This window comes from Equus quagga, chromosome 4 (genome assembly GCF_021613505.1).
Source record: "Equus quagga isolate Etosha38 chromosome 4, UCLA_HA_Equagga_1.0, whole genome shotgun sequence".
NCBI lineage: Eukaryota > Metazoa > Chordata > Mammalia > Perissodactyla > Equidae > Equus > Equus quagga.
In genome coordinates, this window is record NC_060270.1 from 14,559,699 (window position 1) to 14,584,888 (window position 25,190).

The 25,190-nt window shown below is 37.6% G+C and overlaps 1 protein-coding gene across 1 annotated transcript in view; it reads right to left on the minus strand.

The window, feature by feature from the left end:
- Positions 1-25,190, minus strand: part of SLC9C1 (solute carrier family 9 member C1) — an 87,370-nt gene that overhangs the window by 22,159 nt on the left and 40,021 nt on the right. Inside the window, exons 11-15 of the mRNA XM_046658798.1 lie at positions 24,822-24,988; positions 22,858-22,983; positions 19,757-19,854; positions 15,711-15,830; positions 3,463-3,658 (exon numbers count right to left, since the gene is read on the minus strand). Of these exons, the coding sequence (XP_046514754.1) occupies positions 3,463-3,658; positions 15,711-15,830; positions 19,757-19,854; positions 22,858-22,983; positions 24,822-24,988 (707 nt within the window). The remainder of the gene's footprint in view (positions 1-3,462; positions 3,659-15,710; positions 15,831-19,756; positions 19,855-22,857; positions 22,984-24,821; positions 24,989-25,190) is intronic.

Sequence of the window (25,190 nt, forward strand, 5' to 3'; positions counted from 1 at the left end):
AAACATCACTTAGTTAGGTTTTTCTCTGATCTACCTTAAGACTCCACTTGTCTGAAATACTTGTAAGTGATCATAGTAATTTGAAATAAATGGTTAACATATTGAAGCATCTATTCCAAGGGAGAAAATATTCAAAATATCTACTAGTTTATGATCATTCATTCATTCATTCCTTCTTTATTTCAAAAAACTTTCATTGAAAACCTACTTATAGCTAAGAGAGCGGGAGATGTCAAAGATGATTGTGGATTTCAGCCTGGGAAATTAGTTTTCCAGTGGAACTTTGAAGGAAAAGTAGGTTCAGAGAAGATATATGTGTTTCGAATATGCTGTTTGAGATGTTGGCACAGTATTTTGTTAAAGAGATCCAGTCATCAGTTGTCTATATGGTGTGAGGCTCTGGATAAAATCTGAGCTGGAGATAGGAATTTGGGAGTCATTACACCATGGATGGCAGTAGATACCAGCGAAGTGCACAAGATAGCATGACCTATGAGGCTCTTTATTATTTAATTCACATCTATGTTTCTTGTCTCATTTCCCACATCCTCCACACAAATTTGACACCTCTCCAATCTCCACCCTGACCAACATATCCCTAAACTTCTGTCACTGGGCATGATGCTCCTTGCATGTGTCACAGTGTTGCCTCTAAGTTTCCCCTTGTTTCTGTTGCCCGTTATGCTACGTATTCACGTATTTATTCTCTAGTTTGACTCCTATTCATTATTCAAAATTCAACTCATGCATCTGCTTTCCTCAAAAGTCTTTCTCCTCTGACCCTACTATTCTGTGTAAAAAACTCTTGTTTTTTCTTATAACACCCTGTGTGTTTCTGTATTATAATGTTTAAGATACTGATTTGTAATTTTGATTAATTTGTTTTCCTTTAGCAGCTTGGTCCCCCTACCCGCTATGATTCAAAGAATGTGTAGGAGACAGACATATTCATGCCCCAGGGAAAGCCTATGCTCCATTATAAATTAAGAAATTGCCACGTTTATTAACAGACTCCTGTGTGTTTAGTGGTAGAGAGTCATTTCTCTTGAGTCTGCTCACATTTGGCTGGGCTGAGGAAATTCAGTGTCTGAATCTAGGAAGTAGAAGACCAGATCCTGGTCTTGTGAGGTCCTGCCCAAGTCACTGTTTAGCCTCTTGTAGACGTCTCATTTCCTTCTTATGGAAACAGAGTATATAGGTGGGGTCATTCTCTTAGGAACTTGAAAAAACAGGTATAAAAGTTAAGACTTTATCCAGATACCAAATATTCAGAAACATGAAGGAGTATTCTGGAGGTCACTAGAATAGAGTCACAGGAGAGGAAGAGCCTGGCATAAAAGGATAGCGTAGACTTCAAAGGAAGAGGGATTTGTTGAATATAAGGTTGTCAAAGAATGGCTGAAGTTCAGGTAATGCCAGCCTCTGGCTCTCGGATGCAGAAGAGTGATTACCCTTCCTCTGGGAAAGTTTCAAAAAACGCATTCCTCTAACAGGTTAAGGAATGTTTTGGGAAAATGTTGAAAATACAAGTATGGAATTCTAAGGCAGCACTGTATATTAGAAAGAAAACAGAGTTGGCCCCACGGCCAAGCGGTTAAGCTCGCGCTCTGCTTTGGTGGCCTAGGGTTTCACCAGTTTGGACCGTGGGCGCGGACATGACATCACTCATCAGGCCATGCTGAGGCAGTGTCCCACATAGCACAACCAAAAGGACCACAACTAGAATATACAACTATGTACTGAGGGGCTTTGGGGAGAAGAAGAAAGAAAAAAAAACATTGGCAACAGATATTAGCTGAGGTGCCAATCTACAAAAAAAAAAAAGAACACAAACTTTGAAGGACTGGATTCCAACTTTACTATTCATTAGCTGTGTGACCTTAGACAAGTTACACAACTTATCAGAGACTCAGGTCCCTCATCTATAAAATGCAAGGCATAAACACAATGGATATTTAAAAAGGCACAGTACAAAGAGGGCAGAACTGAACTAAATAGTAAAGAGAGTGAAGGAAATGATAAGTGAAGGCGAGTTTGCAGATTGAGCAGTGAGGATGAATCTTGACTTAAGTAGAAGGGAGAGTCAAGAATGGGATTGCACAGTTGAGAACATCCTTTCAGCTATGAAGTGTGATGACACCTCTGCAGTCCAGTTCTGCTGTCTTAAGTGGGCCTGATTGAATGAAGCGGTGGCTGTGATGGCTATGACAGCAGCTTACATTTGGCAAAGTACAAAGAATAATAGAGCTAGAGGGATCTTCATCTATCATTTAGGCCAACCCTGACATTTTCTAGAAGAACAAATGGAGGTTGGGAAAAGATCAGTAACTTGATAAACAGCTAACAGTTTGTCAGAGAAAAACAAAACCAGAGCCAAGTCTCCTGACTCCTGTTCAGTGCTCTTTCTACTATAGCATGTATTACATGATTTCTTTCCTTTTTTTTTGCTTTTTGGTGAGAAAGAAGGGCCCTAAGCTAACATTTGGTGCCTATCTTCCTCTTTTTACTTGAGGAAGATTGTCCCTGAGCTAACATCTGTGCCAATCTTCCTCTATTTTGTATGTGGGATGCTGCCACAGCATGGCTTGATGATGGTGTCTAGGTCAGCAACCAGGATCCAAACCCGTGAATCCTGGGCTGCTGAAGTGGAGTGCGTGAACTTAACCACTATGCCACTGGGCTGGCCTCCATATTAAATGATTTTAGGGAACACCTCACTAACCCTAATTGTCTTGTTTTTTACTCTTAGTTATATGAAATCTCCTATGGTCTTTCCAACTAACTTGGAATTTTTTTACATACAGTGTGATTGAATGTAAATCTATCCCCACCTTCAAATATCATGGCTCAGCAGTAGCATTTACATTTTCCAGTAAAGATTTGAAATTCATTTATTTTGTCCAAATATAAGATTTAAATTCATCTATTTAAATCTTTTTGCTAAAAATATTTTATATTACAACTTGAACCATCTGACACAATATTATCAGTTTGTGAGTGTATATTTTCATTATTTAACAACTACGCTTATATTGGACTTAAAAAATCAAATTATGAAATGATTTCAAATATAATTGAATACCTAATAATATACCTATCCAACAGTATACCTGTCTAGTACAAAAATAATGAAATGACCAACCACGTACTCACCACCCTGCTAAGTTTAAGAACACTGCCAACACCTTTGAAACTCACTCTAGGTCCCTTTGACACACACCATTTTAAAATTTATTTCTGCAAATACAAACTCAGTCCTTAAAGTATATATATTTTCTATTGATTTACCCTAAGAAATCATCTTTAAAAGTTAAAGCTTGTTTGAGAAGTGAGGGAGAATTTCATACACTCCTTTAGAAAACTGTCTGTAGCTAATGTTGAAAAATGAAGTTGGGAAATCTTCCTCTTAGAAAAATAACACATTCACACACACACACACACACACACACACAGTTAGATTACCTTAAGTAGGGCCTCCAAGATATAAAATGCAAGAAAAGAGTAGTTAGAATGTCTTAATTCCTGCTCGTAGATAGTATTTAACCCGGGTATCCAAGAAATTATAATAGGAAACAAATTCATTAGTATCACAAGGTATCCAACGTACTCGAATTCATCAGTAAATACTATTTTATGGCATATACGAAGAAAGAAATGTCTGTAAAAAAAGAGAGAGTTTTATCTGATAAAAGAATCACATTGGATTATTTTTATCATATGCTCAGTTCTGTTCTAATCATCAATAGCTACAGAGCCCAGCTTAATTCTGGGAAGTTGTTACCTAAAATTTCTGGCATCCTACTTCAGACACTGTCCTACGAATTTCCTCCTCTGAGAAGGGAACCTTTGTACACTGCTGGTGGGAGTGCAAACTGGTGCAGCCACTGTGGAAAGCAGTATGGAGTTTCCTCAGAAAATTAAAAATAGATTTACAGCATGATCCAGCTATTTTACCACTGGGTATTCATCCAAAGAGCTTGAAAACAGAAATGCATAAAGTTACATGCACCCTGATGTCCACCGTAGCATAATTCACAATAGCCGAGACGTGGAAGCAACCTAGGTGCCCAGCAAGGGACGAATGGATAAAGAAGATGTGGTATTTATACACAATGGAATACTACTCAGCCATAAGAAATGATGGAATCTGCCCATTTGTGACAACATAGATGGACCTTGAGGGTATTATGTTAAGTGAGATGAGTCAGAGGAAGAAAGTCAAATACCGTATGATCTCACTCATAAGCAGAAGACAAAAACGACAAACAAACACATAGCAACAGAAGATTGGATTGGTAGTTACCAGGGAAGGGGGAGGGAGGAGAGCAAAAGAGGTGATTAGGCACATGTGTACGGTGATGGATGGTAATTAGTCTTTGGGTGGTGAATGTGAAGTAATCTACATGGAATTCGAAATATATTACGATGTACACCTGAAATTTATGCAATGTTATAAACCAATGTTAATGCAATAAAAAAAATAATAAAATAAAAAATTAAAAATAAAAGGATTGGTTTACCAAATAAAAAAATACAAAAAAGTTAAAAAATAAATAAATAAAATAAAATACATAAGCCAATGGGATGTGATGGCTTCTCAGCGGAAAAAAAAAATCCTCCTTTGCTAAATGTCTTGAAGCTGGTTTCTCCTCTTTCTTTCTCACATTCTTCACCCCTCATTCATTTTTACTTTTACTTTTAATAGAAATACTTTTGGTCACAAGACAGGGATAATTCAAGCTGGAAATATTAAAAAACAAAACAAAACAGAGGGAATCTCTCCCACCTTCCAATAATTTCACTTCACAAGGATGACTACTATTAACAATTTGAATATTGTTCCAATTTTTTTAATATCATCACTATCTATAAACACAAAATAAGTTATATCATACATATTGTCTTGTAAGTTTTGTTTTCTCTCAATAGTTATCACGAGCATCTTTCTTTGTCAAGGCATAAAATCTGGAACAGATCTGAGGATGTGTGGTAGCAGAACAGTGTGGGTCCACATTTTATCAAAAAATTTAAATTAATGAATATGCTTTAAAAAATAGTTTTCATACCAAGTATGCTAGAGAGTGGAATTGTAGATGAGAGGATTTTTACGTTAAGCATTTTAATTTTATTTTTTAAATATTCAAGTAGTATAATCACGGATTATTATTGGTAAAACTCAAATGAAGCGATTACTCAATTACAGATTGACGATTGGGTAAGTGCTCAGTCGCTTTCCCATTCTCAGAGGTAGATCTGTGTTATTTATGATCCAAAAATTTTACAACTTGGGCCTTATTTAAGAAGAAGGTGAAACTATGAATACATGGATGATCCTGTCATCAAATTGCCAGGGACCTCCAAGGCCTCAGGCAGTGCCCAGGTGAGAGAGAAGCCACAGAGTGTAGGCCTTGTTGACTGCACGGTAACACAGCCTCTGCCCTTCTCAGTCCTCTCTCCAGACTGCTTTTCTTTTCTTTCTTTTATCTTTATTTCAGCTCTATTGAGGTATAATTGACATATAAAATTGTAGATATTTAAAGTGTACAACATGGTGGTTTGATATACATACAGATTGTGAGAACATTCCCCACACCTAGTTAATGAACACATCCATTACCTCATATAATTATCTTTTTTGGAGGGTGAGACCATTTACATTCTACTCTCTTAGCAAATTTCAATTATACAATACAGTGTTATCAGCTATAGTCACCAGGCTGCACATTAGGTCCTCACACCATACTCAGGTTATAGCTGAACGTTTGTAACCTTTTACCAAACTGTACCAATATATATAATATATTCTTTATCTGTTCATCCGTTGATGTACACTTAGGTTATGTCCATATCTTGGCTATTGTGAATAATCCTGCAATGAAGAAGAGAGTGCAGATATCTCTTTGATATCCTGCTTTTATTTCCTTTGGATATATACCCAGAAGTGGGATTGCTGAATCATATGGTAGTCCTATTTTTAATTTTTGAAGAACCTCCATACTGTGTTCCATAGTGGCTGCACCAATTTACATTCCCACCAACAGTGCACATGGGTTCCATTTTCTCCACATCCATCCTCACCAACATTTATTATCTTTTGTCCTTTTGAGGGGAGGCATTCTAACAGGTGTGAGGTGATAGCTCCTTGTGGTTTTGATTTGCCTTTCTCTGATAGTGATGTTAAGCACCTTTTCATGTATCCGTTGACCATTTGTATGTCTCCTTTGGAAAACTGTGTATTTAGTTCCTCTGTTCATTTTTAAAATCATATTGCTTGTTTTCTTTTGGCTGTTGAGTTGCATGAGTTCTTGAAATATTTTGGATGTTAACCCCTTATCATGTATATGAATTGCAAATATTTTCTCCCGTTCCATAGGTTGCCTTTTCATTTTGTTGACGGTTTCCTTTGCTGTGCAGAAGCTTGTTAGTTTGATGTAGTCGCACTGGATTTTTGTTTTTGTTGCCTTTGCTTTTGGTGTCAAATCCAAAAAGTCACTGTAAAGACAGATATCAAGGAGCTTACCCCCATGTTTTTTCTAGTTTTATGGTGTCAGGTCTTATGTTCAAGTCTTTACTCTATTTTGAGTTGACTTTTGTGTATGGTGTAAAATAGTGGTCTAGTTTCATTCCTTTGCATGTGGCTGTGCAGTTTCCCCAACACCATTTATTGAAGAGACTATCATTTTCCTATTGTGTAGTCTAGGCTCCTTTGTCATAAATTAATTGACCATACATTCATGGTTTTATTTCTGGGTTCTCTATTTTGTTCCATTGACCTGTGTGTCTGTTTTTATGCCAACGCCTACTATTTGATTACTACAACTTTGTAATATAGTTTAAAACCAACAAGTGTGATACCTCCGTTTGTTCTTCTTTCTCAGAATTGCTTTGGTTATTCAGGGTCTTTTGTAGTTCTGTACAAGTTTTTGGATTTTTAAAAATTTTTGTAAAAAATGTCATTGGAAGTTTGATAGGGATTGCATTGAATCTGTAGATTGTTTTGGGTAATTGGATATTTTAACAAAATTAGTTCTTCTGATCTATGAGCACAGAATATATTTCCATTTATTTGTGTCTTCTTCAGTTTCTCTCATCAATGTCTTATAGTATTCAGTGTACAGGTCTTTCACCTCCCTGGTTAGATTTATTCCTAGATATTTTACTCTTTCTGATGCAATTTTAAATGGGATTGTTTGCTTAGCTTCTGTTTCTGCTAGTTTGTTATTAGTGTATAGAAATGTTACTGATTTTTCTATATCGATTTTGTATCCTGTGACTTTACTGAATTTGTTTATTAGTTCTAACAGGTTTTGATGGAGGCTTTAGGGCTGTCTATATATAATATTATGTCATCTGCAAATAGAGACAGTTTTACTTCTTCCTTTCTGATTCGGTTGCCTTTTATTTCTTTTTCTTGTCTAATTGCTCTGGCTAGGACTTCCACTACTATGTTGAATAAGGTGGTGAGAGTAGGCATCCTTGTCTTCTTCCTGATCTTAGAGGAAAAACTGTCAGCTTCTCATCCTTGAGTATGATGTTAGCTGTGGTCTTGCCATACATAGCCTTTATTATGTTTAGGTACATTCCCTCTATACCCAGTTTGTTGAGAATTTTTATCATGCATGATGTTGAATTTTGTCAAATGCTTCTTCTGCATCTATTGAGATGATCATATGATTTTTATTCTCATTTTCTTAACGTGGTGTATAACATTAATTGATTTGAGGATGGTGAACCATCCTTACATCCCTGGAATAAATTCCACTTGATCATGGTATATGACCATTTAAATGTATTATTGAATTTGGTCTGTTAATATTTTATTGAGGATTTTTGCATCTAGGGATATTGGCCTATAATTTTATTTTCTTGTAATGTCCTTGTTTGGTTTTGGTATCAGGGTAATGCTCACCTTGTAAAACAGGTATGGGTGTATTCCTTCCTCTTGTATTTTTTGGAAGAGTCTGAGAAGGATTGATATTAATTTTTCATTAAATGTTTGATAGAAGCCACCAGTGGAGCCTTCTGGTCCTAGGCTTGTTTGTTGGGAGGTTTATTATTACTGATTCTATATATTTACTAGTAATTGACCTGTTGAAATTTTCTATTTCTTCCTGAATCAGAGTTGGAAGTTGTATGGTCTAGGAATTTATACATTTCTTCTGGCTTGTCCAGTTTGTTGGTGCATAATTTTTCACAGTAGTCTCTTATGATTCTTTGCATTTGTGTAGTATCAATTGTAATATCTCCTCCTTCATTTCTATTTGTATTTGTTTGAGTCTTCTCTCTCTTTTCTTGATAAGCCTAGCTAAAGGTGTGTGTATTTTGTTTATCTTTTCAAGAAAACAGCTCTTAGTTTCATTGATCTTTTCTATTGTCTTTTTAGTCTCTACTTTGTTTATTTCCACTCTGATCTTTGTTATTTCCTTCTTTCTACTACCTTTGGGCTTAATTTGTCCTTTTCTAGTTCGTTGAACTGTAAAGTTAGGTTATTTATTTGAGATCTTTCTTGCTTCTTAATGTAGGTGTTTATTGCTATGAACTTCCCTCTTAGAACTGTTTTTGCTTCATTCCATAACTTTTGATGTGTTGTAGTTTTTTTTAAAGATTGGCACCTGAGCTAACAACTATTGCCAATCTTTTTTTCTGCTTTTTCTCCCCAAATCTCCCCAGTACATAGCTGCATATATATTTTTTAGTTTTGGGTCCTTCTAGTTGTGTCATGTGGGATGCCGCCTCAGCATGGCCTGAGGAGGCCCACACCCGGGATCTGAAGCGGTGAAACTCTGGGCCACCAAAGCGGAGTTCGCGAACTTAACCACTTGGCCACAGGGCTGACCTCTGGTGTGTTGTATTTTCATTTTCATTTTTCTCAAGATTTTTTTTATTCTCCTTTTGATTTATTCTTTGACCCATTGGTTGTTTAGTAGCATGTTGTTTAATCTCCACATATTTGTGAGTTTTCCAGTTTTCTCTTTGTACTTGATTTCTAATTTCATATCATTTTAGTCAGAAAAGATGTTTCATATCATTTCAATCTTCTTAAATTTATTAAGACTTGTTTTGTGGCTTAGCATATCATCTGTTCTCTGTGCACTTGAGAAGAAAGTGTATGTTCTGCTGCTGTTGGATGAGATGTTGTGTAAATATCTGTTAGGTCCATCTGGTCTAAACTGTAGTTTAGATCTGATGTTTCCTTATTGATTTTCTGTCCAGGTGATCTACCCGTTGTTTAAAGTGGGGTGTTGAAGTGCCCTACAATATTGTTTTGCTGTCTATTTCTCCCTCTAGATCTGCTAATATTTGCTTTATATATTTAGGTGCTCCTATGTTGGGTGAATAATATTTACAAATGTTATATTCTCTCATTGGATTGACCCCTTTATCATTATATAATTGTATATAATGATATAATTATGTCATGATAGCATCATATAATTATTTGTCTCATTACAGTCTTTGTCATAAAGTCTATTTTGTCTGATACTTCAGTTTTATTTTGGTTTCCATTTGCATGGAACATCTTTTTTCCATCACTTCACTCTCAGCCTGTGTGTGTCCTAAAACTGAAATGAGTCTCTTCTAGGCAGTGTATAGTTGTATCATTTTTTTAAAATCCATTCAGTCACTCTGTGTCTTTTGATTGGAGAATTTAGTCTATTTACATTTAAAGTAATTATTGATAGATATGGATTTACTATTGCCACTTTGATTATTGTTTTCTGGCTAATTTGTAATTCTTTTGTGCCTATCTTCTTTTGCTTTCCATCTTTCTGACTTGACAATTTTCTGTAGTGGTATGCTTATATTCCTTTCTCTCTATCTTCTGTTTATCTACTATAGGCTTTTACTTTGTGGTTACCACAAGGCTTATGTAAAACATCTTTTATTTATAACAATCTATTTTAACTTTGCTGTGTAGAGTATTCTTGGTTAGCAGAGTTTTTTTCCTCTCAGTACTTTGACTATATCATGACACTGTCTTCTGGCCTGCAAAATTTCTGCTGAAAAATCTGATAGTCTTATGGGAGGTTCCCTTCTACATAACAAGTTTTTTTTCTCTTGATGCTTTTAAGATTCTCTCCTTATCTTTAACTTTTGACAATTTAATTATATAATGTGTCTCAGTGTAGGTCTCTGGAATCATTGTATTTGGAACTCTCTGAGTTTCTTGGATCTGGATATCTGTTTCTTTCTCCAAGTTAGGGAAGTTTTCAGCCATTATTTCTTTGAATAAGCTTTCTGCCCTTTTCTGTCTCTGTTCTCCTTCTGGGACCCCTATAATGTGAATATTGGTCTGCTTGATGGCGTCCCATAAATCCTTTAAGCTATCTTTTTCTTTTTGCTCCTCTGATTGGATGAATTTCACTACCCTGTCTTTGAGTTCACTGATCCTTTATTCTGCTTGATCTAGTCTGCTGTTTAGCCCCTCTACTGAATTTTTCAGCTCAGTTGTTGTATTCTTCAGCTCTGTGATTTCTATTTGGTACTTTCTTATGTTTTCTGTCTCTTTGTTGAAATTCTCTCTTTGTTCATGCATTCTTCTCCTGACCTTGGTAAGCAACTTTATGATTGCTATTTTGATCTATCAGATAAATCACTTATCTCAGTTTCATTAAGATCTATTTCTGGAGTTTTATCCAGTTCTTTTGTTTGGAATATACTCCTCTGTCTCTTCATTTTCCTTTATTCTCTGTGCTGGTTCCTGTGCATTAGATCAAAAAGCCACCTCTCCCAGCTTTGATGAAGTGATCTTGTGTAAGAGATGAAGCTAATCATTCCGCCCAGCCTGAGCTCTCAGTTGTCTCTCAAACCTTTGTGATTGTCCAAGCTGCCTTATTTGTTCTTAGTGGCTCCCAGTAATTGAGGGTATGCTAAGACCTGTCTGTGTCCCAAGGGGTAGGATCTTATTCAGCAGTTATATGCAGGTTGATTAGAAGCCAGTGCCCTCAGGTAGCAGCTTTTGATGTATGCAAATAGACTTCTTTCAGAGAAAGACTGGGAGATGGGCATTTCTGTCTGCTTCTGTACTGAGCTCTGGAGGGCAGCCAGTTGAAAAGTGTCTCTTTATTTGCTACATTCCAGTGGACCCTTGAATGCAAGCTCCACTGGCCACTAGAGCCAGATAATAATAAAAGGGTATGTCCTCTGGGTAGCAGTCACAAAAGCCAGGGTGCCAGACTTTTGCACAAGCTCCTTCTGGGGAGACACTATCTTTGCAAGCTTATTAAGAATTATTACTTTGCCTTCTCTAATCTTGTGGATCTTGTGAATGTAAGCCCCATTAGCTTTCAGAGCTATGTGTTTTGGGGGCCCATCTCTCAGATGGAAGTCTTAAAAGTTGGGGCACTAAATGCTGGGTCCAAACTTCTTCCTTCTCAGGGAAAAGCTGGGAGCTGTGAATTCCTTTCTGATTGTATGTCTCTGTTCCAGAGGGTGGGTTTTATGGTAAGAGTGTGTCTCAGCCTTTCCTACCCATTTCAATGTAGGTATTTTCTCATTAGCCTGATGCGCAGAAGTCATTCAGCTAGTTTCTGGATTTCTTTCAGAGGGAATTGATCCATGTGTAGCTGTAGATTCAGTGTATCCATGGGAGGAGTTGAGTTCAAGGGCCTCCTAAGTTGCCATCTCGGACCAGACCACAGACTGCTTTTCTTGATTTCTTCCAGCAATAAAATCATATCTGGTACAGCTTTGCACTCGAAGTTACCTTTTGCTTAAGTTTATGATTGAGTATAATCTGACTTTTTTTATGCCAGATAGATGAATTGAAGGGGATATGATGGAGATTACTCACAATTCCTTTAAATCTGTAACGTTGGTATTAATTTCTTACCTCCTTCTAGAATGCTATATTGCTTCTTATTACTATTTTGTCCAGGGGTTCCACTTGGCCACTTGGCCCTTCCTGCCATAATGATTCTCATTCTATAGGTTAGCGAGACAATATGAATGTTTGGCTAGATGCTAAGTATATTCATTCCAATTATACACTTACGGACTCAGGGAAATAAACAGAGAGTAGACCTACTGGACTTCTATGAGACAGACTGGGTCAGAAACTCCATATATCATCTAGAATCAAAGCTCCTAGTCTAACTTGAGGACCGTGATGACATTATAAACCTTTCATATCAGTATCATTTTAAATGCCATATCCCAAAGTCCTATAAAAGTCTGGGTATTCTCTTTTCCCAATGCACAGTAACTCTGGTAAAGTGACTAAAGGTCCACTTGAGAAAAGATCGAGGGACTATTTACCTATATACTTGTGGTATTGTTGCGGTCTTTTCTCAAGGACTCTGGTTCTGAGAATTGACTTAGATTGAGAGAAGGGGTGAGGGAGGGATCATGATTTTCCTTTGCAGTAGTTGATCTCATCCTTTTGCTCATCAGCTCTCTCTCCATTCTTGAATCCTTTTGATGCTAAAAAGACCAATTCCATGGCAGCCTCTACTGTCAACCATGTCTTGCAGAGGACACCTATCTTTGAGGTTCTCACGATTGCCTTGGTGAAGGGAAATGTTCTCTGGGCCTTCCCAAGAAACAACGTCATGTGGTTGGTTCTTCATTCTTATATAATAAATCTAGTTAAACATTCCAATTTTTATCATATTCATTTCATCTACTGTAGGTTATTCATCTGGTCAAGCTTCAAAGAACCATCCCAGAAGTGTAATAGTACCAGCTCCAAGTGTCCTTGACAGAATCATCCCTGAATCATCATGGATAAGACCACTGTGCCAATAAATTCTCCCCAATGTGGTCTTATGTTGCAAACTTCTGGTCCAATATCCTCAAGATCCATTCTCTTATATGTTCTACTAGCATTTGCTAGTATTAGGCAGCTCCTGAAATTCCTTCAGTAGATAAGTTGTAATCTCTTGGAGAAGGCTCTGTATTTCCACTCTAGCTGTGCTGAGACTTGAGCTGGGTAATTATTTTGGAAGCAATGAAAGGTGGCAGAGACTAACCTTCATTTTGTGATGCTTCCTCTTGTCATGTCTTTGCAGCATCTGAAGGTGATATGAGGCTATTATGCTCTAGCAGGGGAGAGGCGACTGCTTCTGCCAGGCCAGAGTATTCATGAGAATGTGGGGTTCCAAGATCCTGAGGTTTGTTCACCCAAGAGCTACCACTTCAGATCTCAGGGTCCTGATATTTTCCTATCAGAGCCTTGACATTGATATGGAAGTCCTGTCAATGCTATGCATTTAACATTCTTTGTGTAGCTTTAGCTGCATCCCTCTAAATTAGATATACTGTATACATTTTTATTCAATTCTGAATAATTTAAGTTGAATTTTTAATTTTAAGAATTATATATATTTTTCCATTTTCTATTCAGTTTCTTTTGGTGATTGACCTCGTCATGTTTGTAATTCCATCACTTATTAATTTCAACATTTCAGTAATACTTATCTTACAGTCCATATTGCATAATTCTAATAACTGAAGTCTTAGAAACATAAATCTGCTGTTATTTCTGCTGATTCTCTTTGTTTCCTTCTGTGTTTGTTGATCTTTGATAGTTACTTCATCCATTGGCTAGAAAACTCAATTTTGAACGGAATGGTATTCCGTACATAGTAATAAATGCTAACATTTATTAACTGCTTACCCAGTGCTAGTCCCAGGATTAAAGCTTTCTATATACCCTACATAATCTTGAGAACCATCCCATGAGGTAGGCAGAGGAGAACCCAACTAGCATATCTGAGAACATATTATGTGTCAGTTATTTTGCCAGATGCATCCAGAATATGACATAGATATTACTATACTATTTTGCAGATAAGAAAACTGGGACCTGAAAAGATCATTCAGCTAATAAATGGTGTAGACTAGTATTCTAAACCAAGCCATCTGACTCCAGAATCTACCCACTTTAAGATGAATGATATTTAAGAGATAGCCTAAAGGATGCATTGACTATCAATTCTTTTTCAAATCTCCCTTTCTTTAAGTTTCATCAACAGAAATAATTACTCAGGAAGTTGTAGCTTAAGTCAGTATTGAAGGCTTTAAAAGAACTGTGGTACAAAAATATCCTTTTGGTATTTATTGAGTGTGGTGGATTAAAGATAGCCACACAAACGTTGATACTCCTACTGAGAAGAAGGGTCTATATTTTCTCCTCTTGAATCTAAGAAAAGAAATAAAAGCTATCCAAAATGAAAAGGAAGAAGCAAAATTATCTCTATTCATAGATGATATGATCTTACATAGAGAAAATCTTAGAGAAATCACAGAAAACAACTAGAGCTAATAAGTGAATTCAGCAAATCTTCAGGATACAAGATCACTATACAAAAATCAGTTGTATTTCTACACATTAGGAAGGAATAGTCCAAAAATTAAATTAAGAAAACAATTTCATTTACAATAACATAAAAAATACTTAAAATTAAAGTCAACCGAAAACTTGAATACTGAAAACTATAAAACATTCTTGAAAGAAATTAGGGAAGATCTAAATAAATGAAAAGACATCCTGTGCTCATTAATTGGAAAGGTTAATATTGTTAAGGTAGCAATACTACCCAATGTAATCTATAAATTCAATGTCCCTATGAAAATCTCAATGACACTCAGGAATAGACATGCTAATCCTAAAATTCATATGGAATTGCAAGGAACTCCAAAGAGTTACACCAAATTTGAAAAAGAAAAGCAAAGTTGATGGACTCACACTTCCTGATTTCAAAATTGCCCAGCAGCTGTGGAAAACAATTTGGTGGCTCCTCAAGATGTTAAACATAAAATTATCATATGATCCAACAATTTCACTCTTAGGTGCATGGAAAGCAGGTGTTCAAACAAATACTTGTACACAAATATTGATAGCAGCACTGTTCACAATAGCAAAAGGTAAAAACAATCCAAATGTCCATCAACTGATGAAATGGCAAACAAAATATAGTATATCCATACAATGGGCTATTATTCAGCCATAAGAAGGAATAAAGTATTGATATATGTACAAAGTAGATGAACCTTTTGCTACCGATATATGCTACAACCTGGATGAAAACATTATGTTGAGTGAAAGAAGCCAGAAACAAAATGCTACATACCGTATCAGTCTATTTACATGGAATATTCAGAATAGGTAAATTCGCTGAGACAGAAAGCAGACTACAGTCATGACCCGCATAATGACGTTTTGGTTAAGGACAGACCACGTATGCGACAGTAGTTCCACAAGGTTAATATCATATAGCGTAGGTTTGTAGTAGCCTATATCATCTCGGTTTGTGTGAGTACACTCTACGATGTTCACACAACAATGAAATCGCCTAACAATGTGTTTCACAGAATGTATGCTAGTCGTTATGCAATGCATGACTGTAGTACCATCCAGCAGCTGGGGAGAAGGGGGAATGGGGAGTGACTGATTAATTGGGACCAGGTTTACCTTTGGGGCAACGAAAATGTTGTGGAATTTGGTAGAGGAGATGATTGCCCAACATTGTGAATATGCTAAACAACACTGAATGGTACTCAAAAATGTGAAATTTATCTCAATAATAAAAAAAGTTATTATACTGTCTCTTTTTTTCTTTAAGTAACTTTCTATCTGTGTACAAGTAATTTAGTTGTAAACCACCTCAAAATATTTTGGAAAATATTCAGGATATAAATCTAAAAAAATAAAAAAGGAATTTCAAGTGAATATAAAAGCATTTCTAGTAAGCTTCAAAAATACTCACCTTGATGGGACCCCTTTTTCCTTTTTAGTATTATACACCCAATTGAGCAACACTTTTCTAATAAAGCTAAGAATTTTTTTGCTTTCAGAATAATTCTTTATTGTTTCAGGACTCACATGTCTAAAAAAAAAACAGAAATCTTTAAACATGCTTTAAAATTTTTAGGATGAGTTTATTGCAGTATCGTCAGAAGGCAGGAAGCCTATTTTGTACGGTGATGACTGGGAATGAGACACACTCATGGGCATAGGTCCAAGTCACAAAATTATAGATATAAGTAGATACACAATTATGAAGTTAGATTGTGGGGCTCACTCATTAAACAGAGTACCAAAAATGGGAGATACGTGGTTTAAAATAGCAGAGAAATCAAGGTTCAAAAAGAGAAAGCATATTATAATTCAAATATTTGAGACGCAAATACCTTCGGGTTGTCATGTTGGATCTTCCATTATCTGGTATGGCAATGAACAAATTATCTCACTAATCTGTTTGCTCTGTGAAACAGAGGTAAAAATATCTATGCCAGCTTGGGATAATTAAATGAGACAGGATATATGAAGCATCCGACCCATCTCACACTTCCTCCCATCTCTTTTCTTTCACCTTCTGAGCAAGTAGTCAGGGAATTTATGGGAAAAATACAAGAGGTGAAGTAAAAGAGTTAAAATGCTTACTTGGAGAAGTCAGTGATACCGACCCTGATATCATTTTCCCCACATTAAACCCAGCAAATATGGGGTTAAAAGCAAAACACCCATTCCCTGCTTACTCTCTGGCTTCCTGGCTCAAGAATCCACTATTCTCCATGGAGACAGACACCATCAAGGACAAGCACCTGGACTATCTCCTCCCGCAAAGAGATACGGGCTGGTGAGAAAGCTGCTGACCAGCAAGGTCATGAGCTCCCTCCTCTCTGCAAGTGTCTCAAGGCCAAAGACAGGCTGGTGGGAAAGCTCCAACCAGCAAGGCCATACGCTCCCCCTCCCCTACCTAAAACCCCAAATAAAAACCCTTCCTTTTAGCTTTTCGGGGAGTTTGGGATTTCAGCATTAGCTGCCCTCTCTCCTTGCTCAGCGCTGTGCAAAAATAAAATTCCTACTTTCTTCCACCACACCTGGTGTCAGAGATTGGCTTGCTGTGCAACGGGTGAGCGAACTCACTTCAGGTTCGGTAACATCAGTGAGTCTAAAACCTTAAAAGACACTTTGGTAGCACTTGTCCCAAGTTGTCTGCATGTTTCTTCTGGCTTTTCTATTGAGACAGCTCAGATTTATGTGCTATGATTTGGTCTCACTTAGCCAATTCCCTTGGTTTTATAAGGAACTTACCTGCTGCTGACCAAATACTTTCACTGTCTTCATCAGAAGGAGGTTAGGGCTCCGTCCCTGGGTCTGAGACCCTATCTTAAAATATGGCTCAGAGGAAGGGCATTGGTAACTTAAGTTCAACTTCCTATTGATTATAACGTTCTCACTCTGAAATTTGGGAGATTTCTCTGCTAACAGGGATACTGATGTAATTGAAAAGAATGAAGTCATTCAATTCTCTGTGATTCAATATAATAATGTGGTAATTACATGGAAAATCATGAATGGGTATATGACTTGATTCATTCCTAATTGTAAAATATTTATTGAACACCTGTTATGCTTGCTAAATGCTCCCCAGCATTTAGGAGGCATAAACCATAAAAAAGCATAAACCATAAACCGTAAAGAAATACCGGTCCCTGCTCTTAAGGATCCAGCAGACTAGTGGAGTAAGACATGCAAATAACCATTGCAGGAAAGTGTAGTAAGTGTTGCTGCAGAGATAATGAACAAGAGGGCATGCTGGACCGCAAAGGGGGGCATTTAATATAGTCTTGGGGAATCAGGGAGTCTTCCTGAAGGAGTTAACATCTAAGCTAAGATCTGATCATTTCACAGGTTCCTATGAATCTTAAAATTCTTTGATATCAATGAGTTTGTGATATATTTACAGCTCAAATTACTAAGTAATTGAGGTTCCTGAATTCCTGTTTTATATCAAGATGGTCACTGTTTAGACCTGATTTAGGAAAACAGTATGGTGTCTTTAAATGGATAGTGAGGCTGCTTCGCTTTAAACCTGAGCTCTGTAATTTATTAGTCAGATGACCTTGGGTAAATTACTTAAGCTCTCTGTGCCTCATTTTCCTCATTTGCAAAATGAAGATGTTAATAGCACTTATAGGATTTTTATGACATTAAATTGGTAATACACGTAAAATGTTTAAAACTGTGCCCTGACACAGAAGTCAACAAATATAAGCTCTGTATTCAAAGTATTATTTCTTAGTCAATTACGTAGGCACTTAAGACAGATTCTGGTCCCCCTGTTTAAACTCCCCACTCTTTCTCTCCTTAGACTTACTTTCTCACCACAAGATAACCCAACACGTGGGGATACTGATAGGAAAGATCAGCAAGTGACAAAATCAACTCCAAGGCAGCCCAGCAAGGAAGCAAGTACTGAATGCAAGTGTAATTAATAGAAAGTTCTCTGGGCACTGGAACATCATCTCGCTAATCTTGATATTCCCAACAGTGCCTGGCATATAGCTTTGCACATATTAATATTCAATATTTACCTCTTACAAACATGGATAAAAATGTACTATATTCCAAAATTTGCCTTCATTGTCCACTATGAGTCCTTTCAACTCTTTAACCCCTTTTCCCACTGTCAGTCTCCTCTATGTGTCCATTTATTCTGGGTCCTCATAGGCATGTGTTGCTTCTGCCTTCGTGGAGGATTTAAAGAGGAAAAATCAAGGCAGTGGGCGACTTTCTCGATACTGCTTTTTTATATTAACCTCTCCTAGACAATGCAGTGATAGCATTTTCAGCATATCATTTATTCATTCATTTAAAAACTTACACAATACACTGTGCATCTATCCTCTTTAAAGCATCCATCATATTGTTTCTAATTAATCACATTTGCCCAACCTTCTCCCCCACACCCCCTAACACCACTAAAGTCCCCTATGCACTTGAAGGGTCTGAAGCCAGAGGGTACACAGAAGCCCTTGTACCATGTATGGATATATTTAAACATTACTACTCCAGAAAATGAAATTTTAAATAAGATATTTTATCTTCCTACCTTGACAAATATAATATCATAATGCTTTGCATGACTAGGTTTGAAATGAAAACTCTTAAGAGTCTTTGAAAATCTGTACTGGAGCTGCATGAGAACACGCTCCAGTGTCTGGTTGCTTCTCCTCCCACGCACGGTTTTATCCCTCACTGCACCACAAGCTAGTACACGCAAGTGAACACCAGGCCAGCATCCCTCTTAGGTTTTGGGATGTGCATACCAAAGGCCTAGTTTGCTTATGAGAGGATGGCCCAGGGGAAGAGGCCCAATAAGATCCTAGAAATGAGCTGAAGAGCACTAGAGCAGGGAATTTTGGTGTCTTTGGTACCAGGAGTGTGGTCTGGAACAAGAAGGTATGTCTGGGCTTTGGGTGGACATGGTTGTAACTGCATTGCTGTTTAACTCTTCCCTCCACCCAATCATGTATCCTTCATCCTTCCACAGGCAATGATCTGAGGGTACTCCCTAACACGCTGACTTTGAGGAACTCACTGGTTGCTGTGGAGATGGGAATCTAAACAAATCAGTCCAAGTGGATGCTGAGTATTAAGAGAGGATGCGCATTGAGAAGCTGTGCCTGGAGGGATCAAGGGAGTCTTTGACCTTAGTGAGGCAGTCTAAAGGAAAGAGTGGTTTACCACAGCTCAGCTTTGGAAGGCAAAAGGAGGATGGGAAGAGCATCTCATGCAGAAGGAGCAGCTTGTTCTAATGCACAGAGGTGTGAACGAGCAGAGCAAGTTTGGGAAACTGAAAGTAGGTGATTTAGCCTGAGGGTGGGGTTCAGAGCAGGCAGTGGCTCACACACATAGTACTTAATGATCCCAAATTACCAGACAAAAGTAAGAAAACTCACTTGTACAATTTCCTAAATACAGTGGCTTAGAAGGATAGAAGCTTTCTCTTGACAACATACTTACTCTCCCTTCTTCTCGCCAAAGCTTCCTGCTACACCTACCAGCACTTGGACCGCATTCTGGGATAGAGTCTCATTCCTGTATTGTCTCTGGTAGCTTGCCTAAACGAAATGTTGAGTGAAATCATTATATAGAAGGATTGACAATGAAAACTTATGATTCCCTTTATGGAAAAATAATCTATGAGAAAGAATTCAAAATCCCCAGATAATCTAGTATCTTTCTAAAAAGAATCTTTCTATGGAGTCCAGACATGAGATCAATGCAGAAGGTAGTTCTGAGCTTTCGGTGGAAACAAACTGGTTTTGCAGGAAACTAGGATCCTGCTAGATGTTTATTAGGTTTTCAAAAATAAGTAGAGTTCTGTGGCTAAATAAATGTCGGAAGTGCTGCAAGCTGCATCCCCATCTTAAAAGTTGATAAAGCATATTCAAATATTAAAGGCTCTGAGAAATCCTTCACTAAAGGATCTGGGTTAATATCTTTACATAATTCCATTTTCCCAAACATATTGACAACAGAGCTCTGTTGTCTCCAGTCTATTGTAAGCATTAAATGAACTGCTACCATTGTGCAGAATGCTGTCATTTGTTCATTCAGTCCACATATTGAGAGCCCACTCTGCCTCGGGCACTACATTTGAAGCTGGGGAAACCACTGTCTGACACCGTCTGGCCTCAGTGTTCTGAACATTGTTGAGAATCATTGTACAGACCAACTTCCTAAAGTGTAATGTATGATATCACTAAAGATTCCTGGGTTCCACAGAAGACATTCTGTCTGCACAATCATTTACGGATATTAAAACATGGTTTTACTCTTGGGGGATACTAGAAAGGGATAGAACTAAATCTGAGGATGAGGATCAAAAGGCTATTTGACCATAATGAGAAGAATTCAATAGAGTAGCATTTTTCTCCTTAAACTTCACTAAAATACTTATAAAATAATGTGAGATTTAAATATTTTCAGTATCCTCAAAGATAAACACTGTAGTCTGTGGAAAAATAAGGAAGCTAAAAATACTATGGGAACTCATGAGAGTTTAGCAACACAAATGACAAAGCATTTAGATACTAGAAAAATGTTAATGTTTAAATGATTATTTACAACAAAATGTAAGAAGAATTCAGAGAATGGCTGATTCCCCAAAATAACTGCCATTATTATATATTTTACATATATATATTATTAATTAATCAATGTATATATTTTGAATAAAATTATTTAATTCTTTCAATAGCTTTATGAGGAAGGTATTCTAATCTGTATTTTACAGATAAAAAAGCTGAGGCTCAGAGAGTTAAGTAGTTTTCCCAAGATCACAGTGGAAACTCAGTTCTTTCTGAATTTAAAACCTGTCTCCCTTCCCCCTCGCTTTACGGTATGCTGCCTCTCCTGTGCCACGGGCTTCCCATGCTGTGTTTCCTCTTCTAACATACGATAGTGGAGAAGATACTGCCCCAGGCAACAAGGACTGGCTGAGATTTCAATAAAAACTCTCAAAGCTGAAAAAACTGTAATAGACTAATTAATACTATAGTCGGGAACAGTGAACATTAGAGTTGAGTTTGCAGGAAACAAATCAACAACCTGAGATAAACATGAAAATATGTCTTGGATGAAGAGGAACTAAAAAGATATGAGGTAAGATGAAGATCGAGAGACCAGAGCAGAGAGATTCAGCCTGCTTTGAAAAATAGGATTTCCTGATTAAGACACAACACATAGCACAAAATCAACAAAGATATACCAGTAGAAAATAAACATTTAAGGCAAGAAATCAAAAAGGTACATGGGGCCAGCCCAGTGGCACAGTAGTTAAGTTCACATACTCCACGTTGGTGGCCTGGGGTGTGCGGGTTTAGATCCCAGGTGCCGACCTACGCACCACTTGTCAAACCATGCTGTGGCAGGCGTGCCACATATAAAATAGAGGAAGATGGGCACAGATGGTAGCTCAGGGCCAATCTTCCTTAGCAAAAAGAGGAGGATGGGTGGTGGATATTAAATCAGTGCTAACCTTCCTTGAAAAAAATGGTACATGGAATGTATATTGCAGAAAACATAGACTATCACAAGTGGGAAGAATCTAAGAGGCCATTCAGTTAGCATAAGTTTTCTATTTTACAGGTGGTTAGAATAAAGAATAAAAGGAATAAGTCCTGAGTCACACATGATATTAATAAGGAAAACAAGACTCTACATGGAGTCTGCTGCATTGATTCTGAAGGCTCTTGAATACTATATTCTCCTGCAGTAGATTAAAAATTTGCAAGTGACTCAAAGACAGCATCTCATAAAAGCTGCTGGTGGAACAAGCACCATATGAGCATGAGTTCATCCTTCACGGCACTGCCTCCATTGCTTCAAGACGTCATGTAGGTCCTTGGAAAAGCTGTCTTTGAGACTCAGCTTGTCTACTAGGACTACTGCTGAAGAGAGAACCATCCCCTATAGAGCTTCCCTTGCCAAGTTCGACGGAGCAAGCAAAGGCGTGGAATCCTATGGAATAGCTGAAAAATGCATGGCAGCTCCGTACGCAATGAGGAAGGCCCAACACGAACATTTGGAGAAGCTGAGTCGCGGCAACTAGCCTAGATCCTGACCTGAATAGGTAACAGCAACTAGGTTATTAGCAATTTCCCCAAGAGTTCTGTGTGCTGCGATGCTACAAAATTTCTCTAATTTTTACTCAAGATTCAAGATGAAAACATACTATCCTCTACTTGCAGTTATTAGCAGACTTGGTGGCATCCTTTCATGAAAAACTAGATGGACCCAGAGACGGGCAGTGTCATAGAACTGACTGAATAACATGTCTGAAGACTGCGCTCAGCTGTAATTCCTGCCACTGGGATCTGTGAGATTCCTGGTTCCTCATAATAAAACACTTGAGTTAATTTGAGTAGATTTCTTTTCCTTTTTTTTTTTTTTGCAGTCAAGCAGATTCCTAAGATAATGCCAAACTTCCCTTTGCCTTTGTAAACAATCTACTAAGCTATGCAGGTGAGCATAATCAAGATGTTTTCAGCAAGGGAGAAAGTTTTCAGTATAATTTTAAGCCAAAAAGTAATTTTAAAAGAATACAATAAAGGACTAACGATTTGTGCTGACAAGAGACGCCTGTTGGCCAGCTCCATTGCTTCAATGTTCAGGGTCTCATCGATTTCCTTGTTGCAGTCTGGACATTTCACCTTTTGATGTTCTGTCGTTTCTCCTTGGCTCAACTAAGTAAAACACAAATCAAAACCAAAAAGTAATACATGAATATTAACATATTGTTTAGCATAAACCTCAAGTAATTTGCATAGCAGTTTGGTTTGAAAAACTATAGAAAATCTGCTGGATGCAGAAAAATGTTCAGATGAGTTTCCTCATTGTTTACACAGTTATCTGGAAGGGAAAATAATTGCCAGTTTTGGGGGGAAGGAGTTGTATCATATCTTTACCTTTACATGGCATTAACAGTTTATAAAAGCTACCATATATTTGATCACATTTTAAACCAGTGGGTCTGCAAGTGTGGTGCCCCAGCCTCAGCATCACCTGGGAATTGTTAGAAATGCACATTCTCAGACCCCGTCACAGACCTACTGAATCAGAAACTGGGAGAAAAGACAGCAATCTGTGCTTTCATAAACCCCTTCCTTGATTCTGCTGCAGCTCAAGTTGACAACCACCACTTTAAACTACTCAGGAAGGAAGAACAGAAAATGAACATGGCATTAGGAGATGGGAATATGGATAACCCCATTGTACTGATGAGAAAAGCTGAAGCTTAGAGAAAATAAAAGTTTTGCTCAAGATCACAAAGCCATTTATTAAGGGACACAGCTAGGACATGAACCTAGATTTTCTGAGACCAAGGCCGGTGCTCTGTCTATAACACTAAAATATCCCTCTTGTTTGCATCGTAAAGAACAGAAAGCGGTTGTCTGGTCACCTGCCTTCTGAAACAGATCAAGTCCCAGGGTGGTGCTTCAACCCTGACTTTGCAATAGCATCAGTTGGGTAAATGGATTAAAAATACATATTCCTGGGACCCTCTTCAGATCCTTTGCATCAGATTCTCCTGGGTAGGGGCTGGGGGAATCAATCCACATTTTTAATAAGTTTTCCAGATGATTCTGATGCAGTCAGGTTAGCAAAAGGCCACAATCAGACATTGGAAGCGACTATAGAAAATCCTCGGATTTGACTTGGTGCTTGTCTCATCCTGAAATCCTGGCAGTATTCCTGCAGGCAGAGGGCTTGGTTCTGACCCTCCATCTGGAGCTTCAAGCACTGGTTAGTGGACGTGAAAGAGATTTTTAGGAATCCTATTTCATAGAAACCAATTCTTATGCCTACACTCCTGAAGTTGGCTCCTCGTATTGTATGATGCAGAAAAACATTGTAATGAAGACTGGACATCACCTAGGAGAGGGCAAAGCAGCAGCAGCACTGAGGAAATCCCAGAACAACTTCATGATTTCTCTTTACGGCACGCATGGCTGATTATTGAGTTACGTACTCTTAAATAAGTAAGAAGTCTGACCACAGAGATTCTAGAGCAGATCTCAGAAGTAGGAAGTGACATCCCACTCACATCTAAACTCATGATACTGGTTTTGAATTCTACTTTATATAAAAAAAAATAATATTTACCATAAGCTAGGGCCTAGCAAGTGCTCAGTATATATGATAGCCTGAATGCTGAATAAATGCAGAACAAAGGCACCTGTCTACCTTCAATCTAGTAAAAAACTGCCTATTTTCTAAGGCTCTCTCTCCTCTTTTTATGATATTTTTCAAAGGCAGCTCCGTTCACTGTTCCTTCTTTTGAACTTACAACACAAATCTTCTACGTACTCACAGGGGTTGTCACTTCTACTTTGCCCCACAGTGATCACAAAATGCCCTGAAATCGCCTCCATACAGTTAGGGTAAATACGGAGTTACCAATACCACTTCTCTGTCAATTACAAGTATTAAAAATTGTGAGTTAATAATTGTAACATTTATGCTTACTTAAGGGCAATCATATCCATTTCGAGGGAACAAACAGAAGATACTACCGGCTCACCGCATACGGGTTTTGAAGTACAATGGCTTTCTCAACCATGTTCCAATCCGCATCAGCAAGATCTTTGTCAAATTTGAGTGCAGAGGCTGCGGATCTGGTTACCTCTTGAAAGTGTTGGAATGTACAATAAAGTGATTTATATTTTGTTGATGTGACGTCACGGAGACCTTCGATACAAAGAGCGTATTTTACAAATGAGGCACACCATCATTTTGATATGATTATAAAGCTTCCTTTTGTTCTTATTGTCACTAAGTATTTTTTTTTAAGTTAAAGACAACATAAATTGTTTAATAATGGGAACACTAACAATGTCAAACTTTTCTACTTTCATACTTCTCACAAAAGCTGAGGTACATAATGATAACA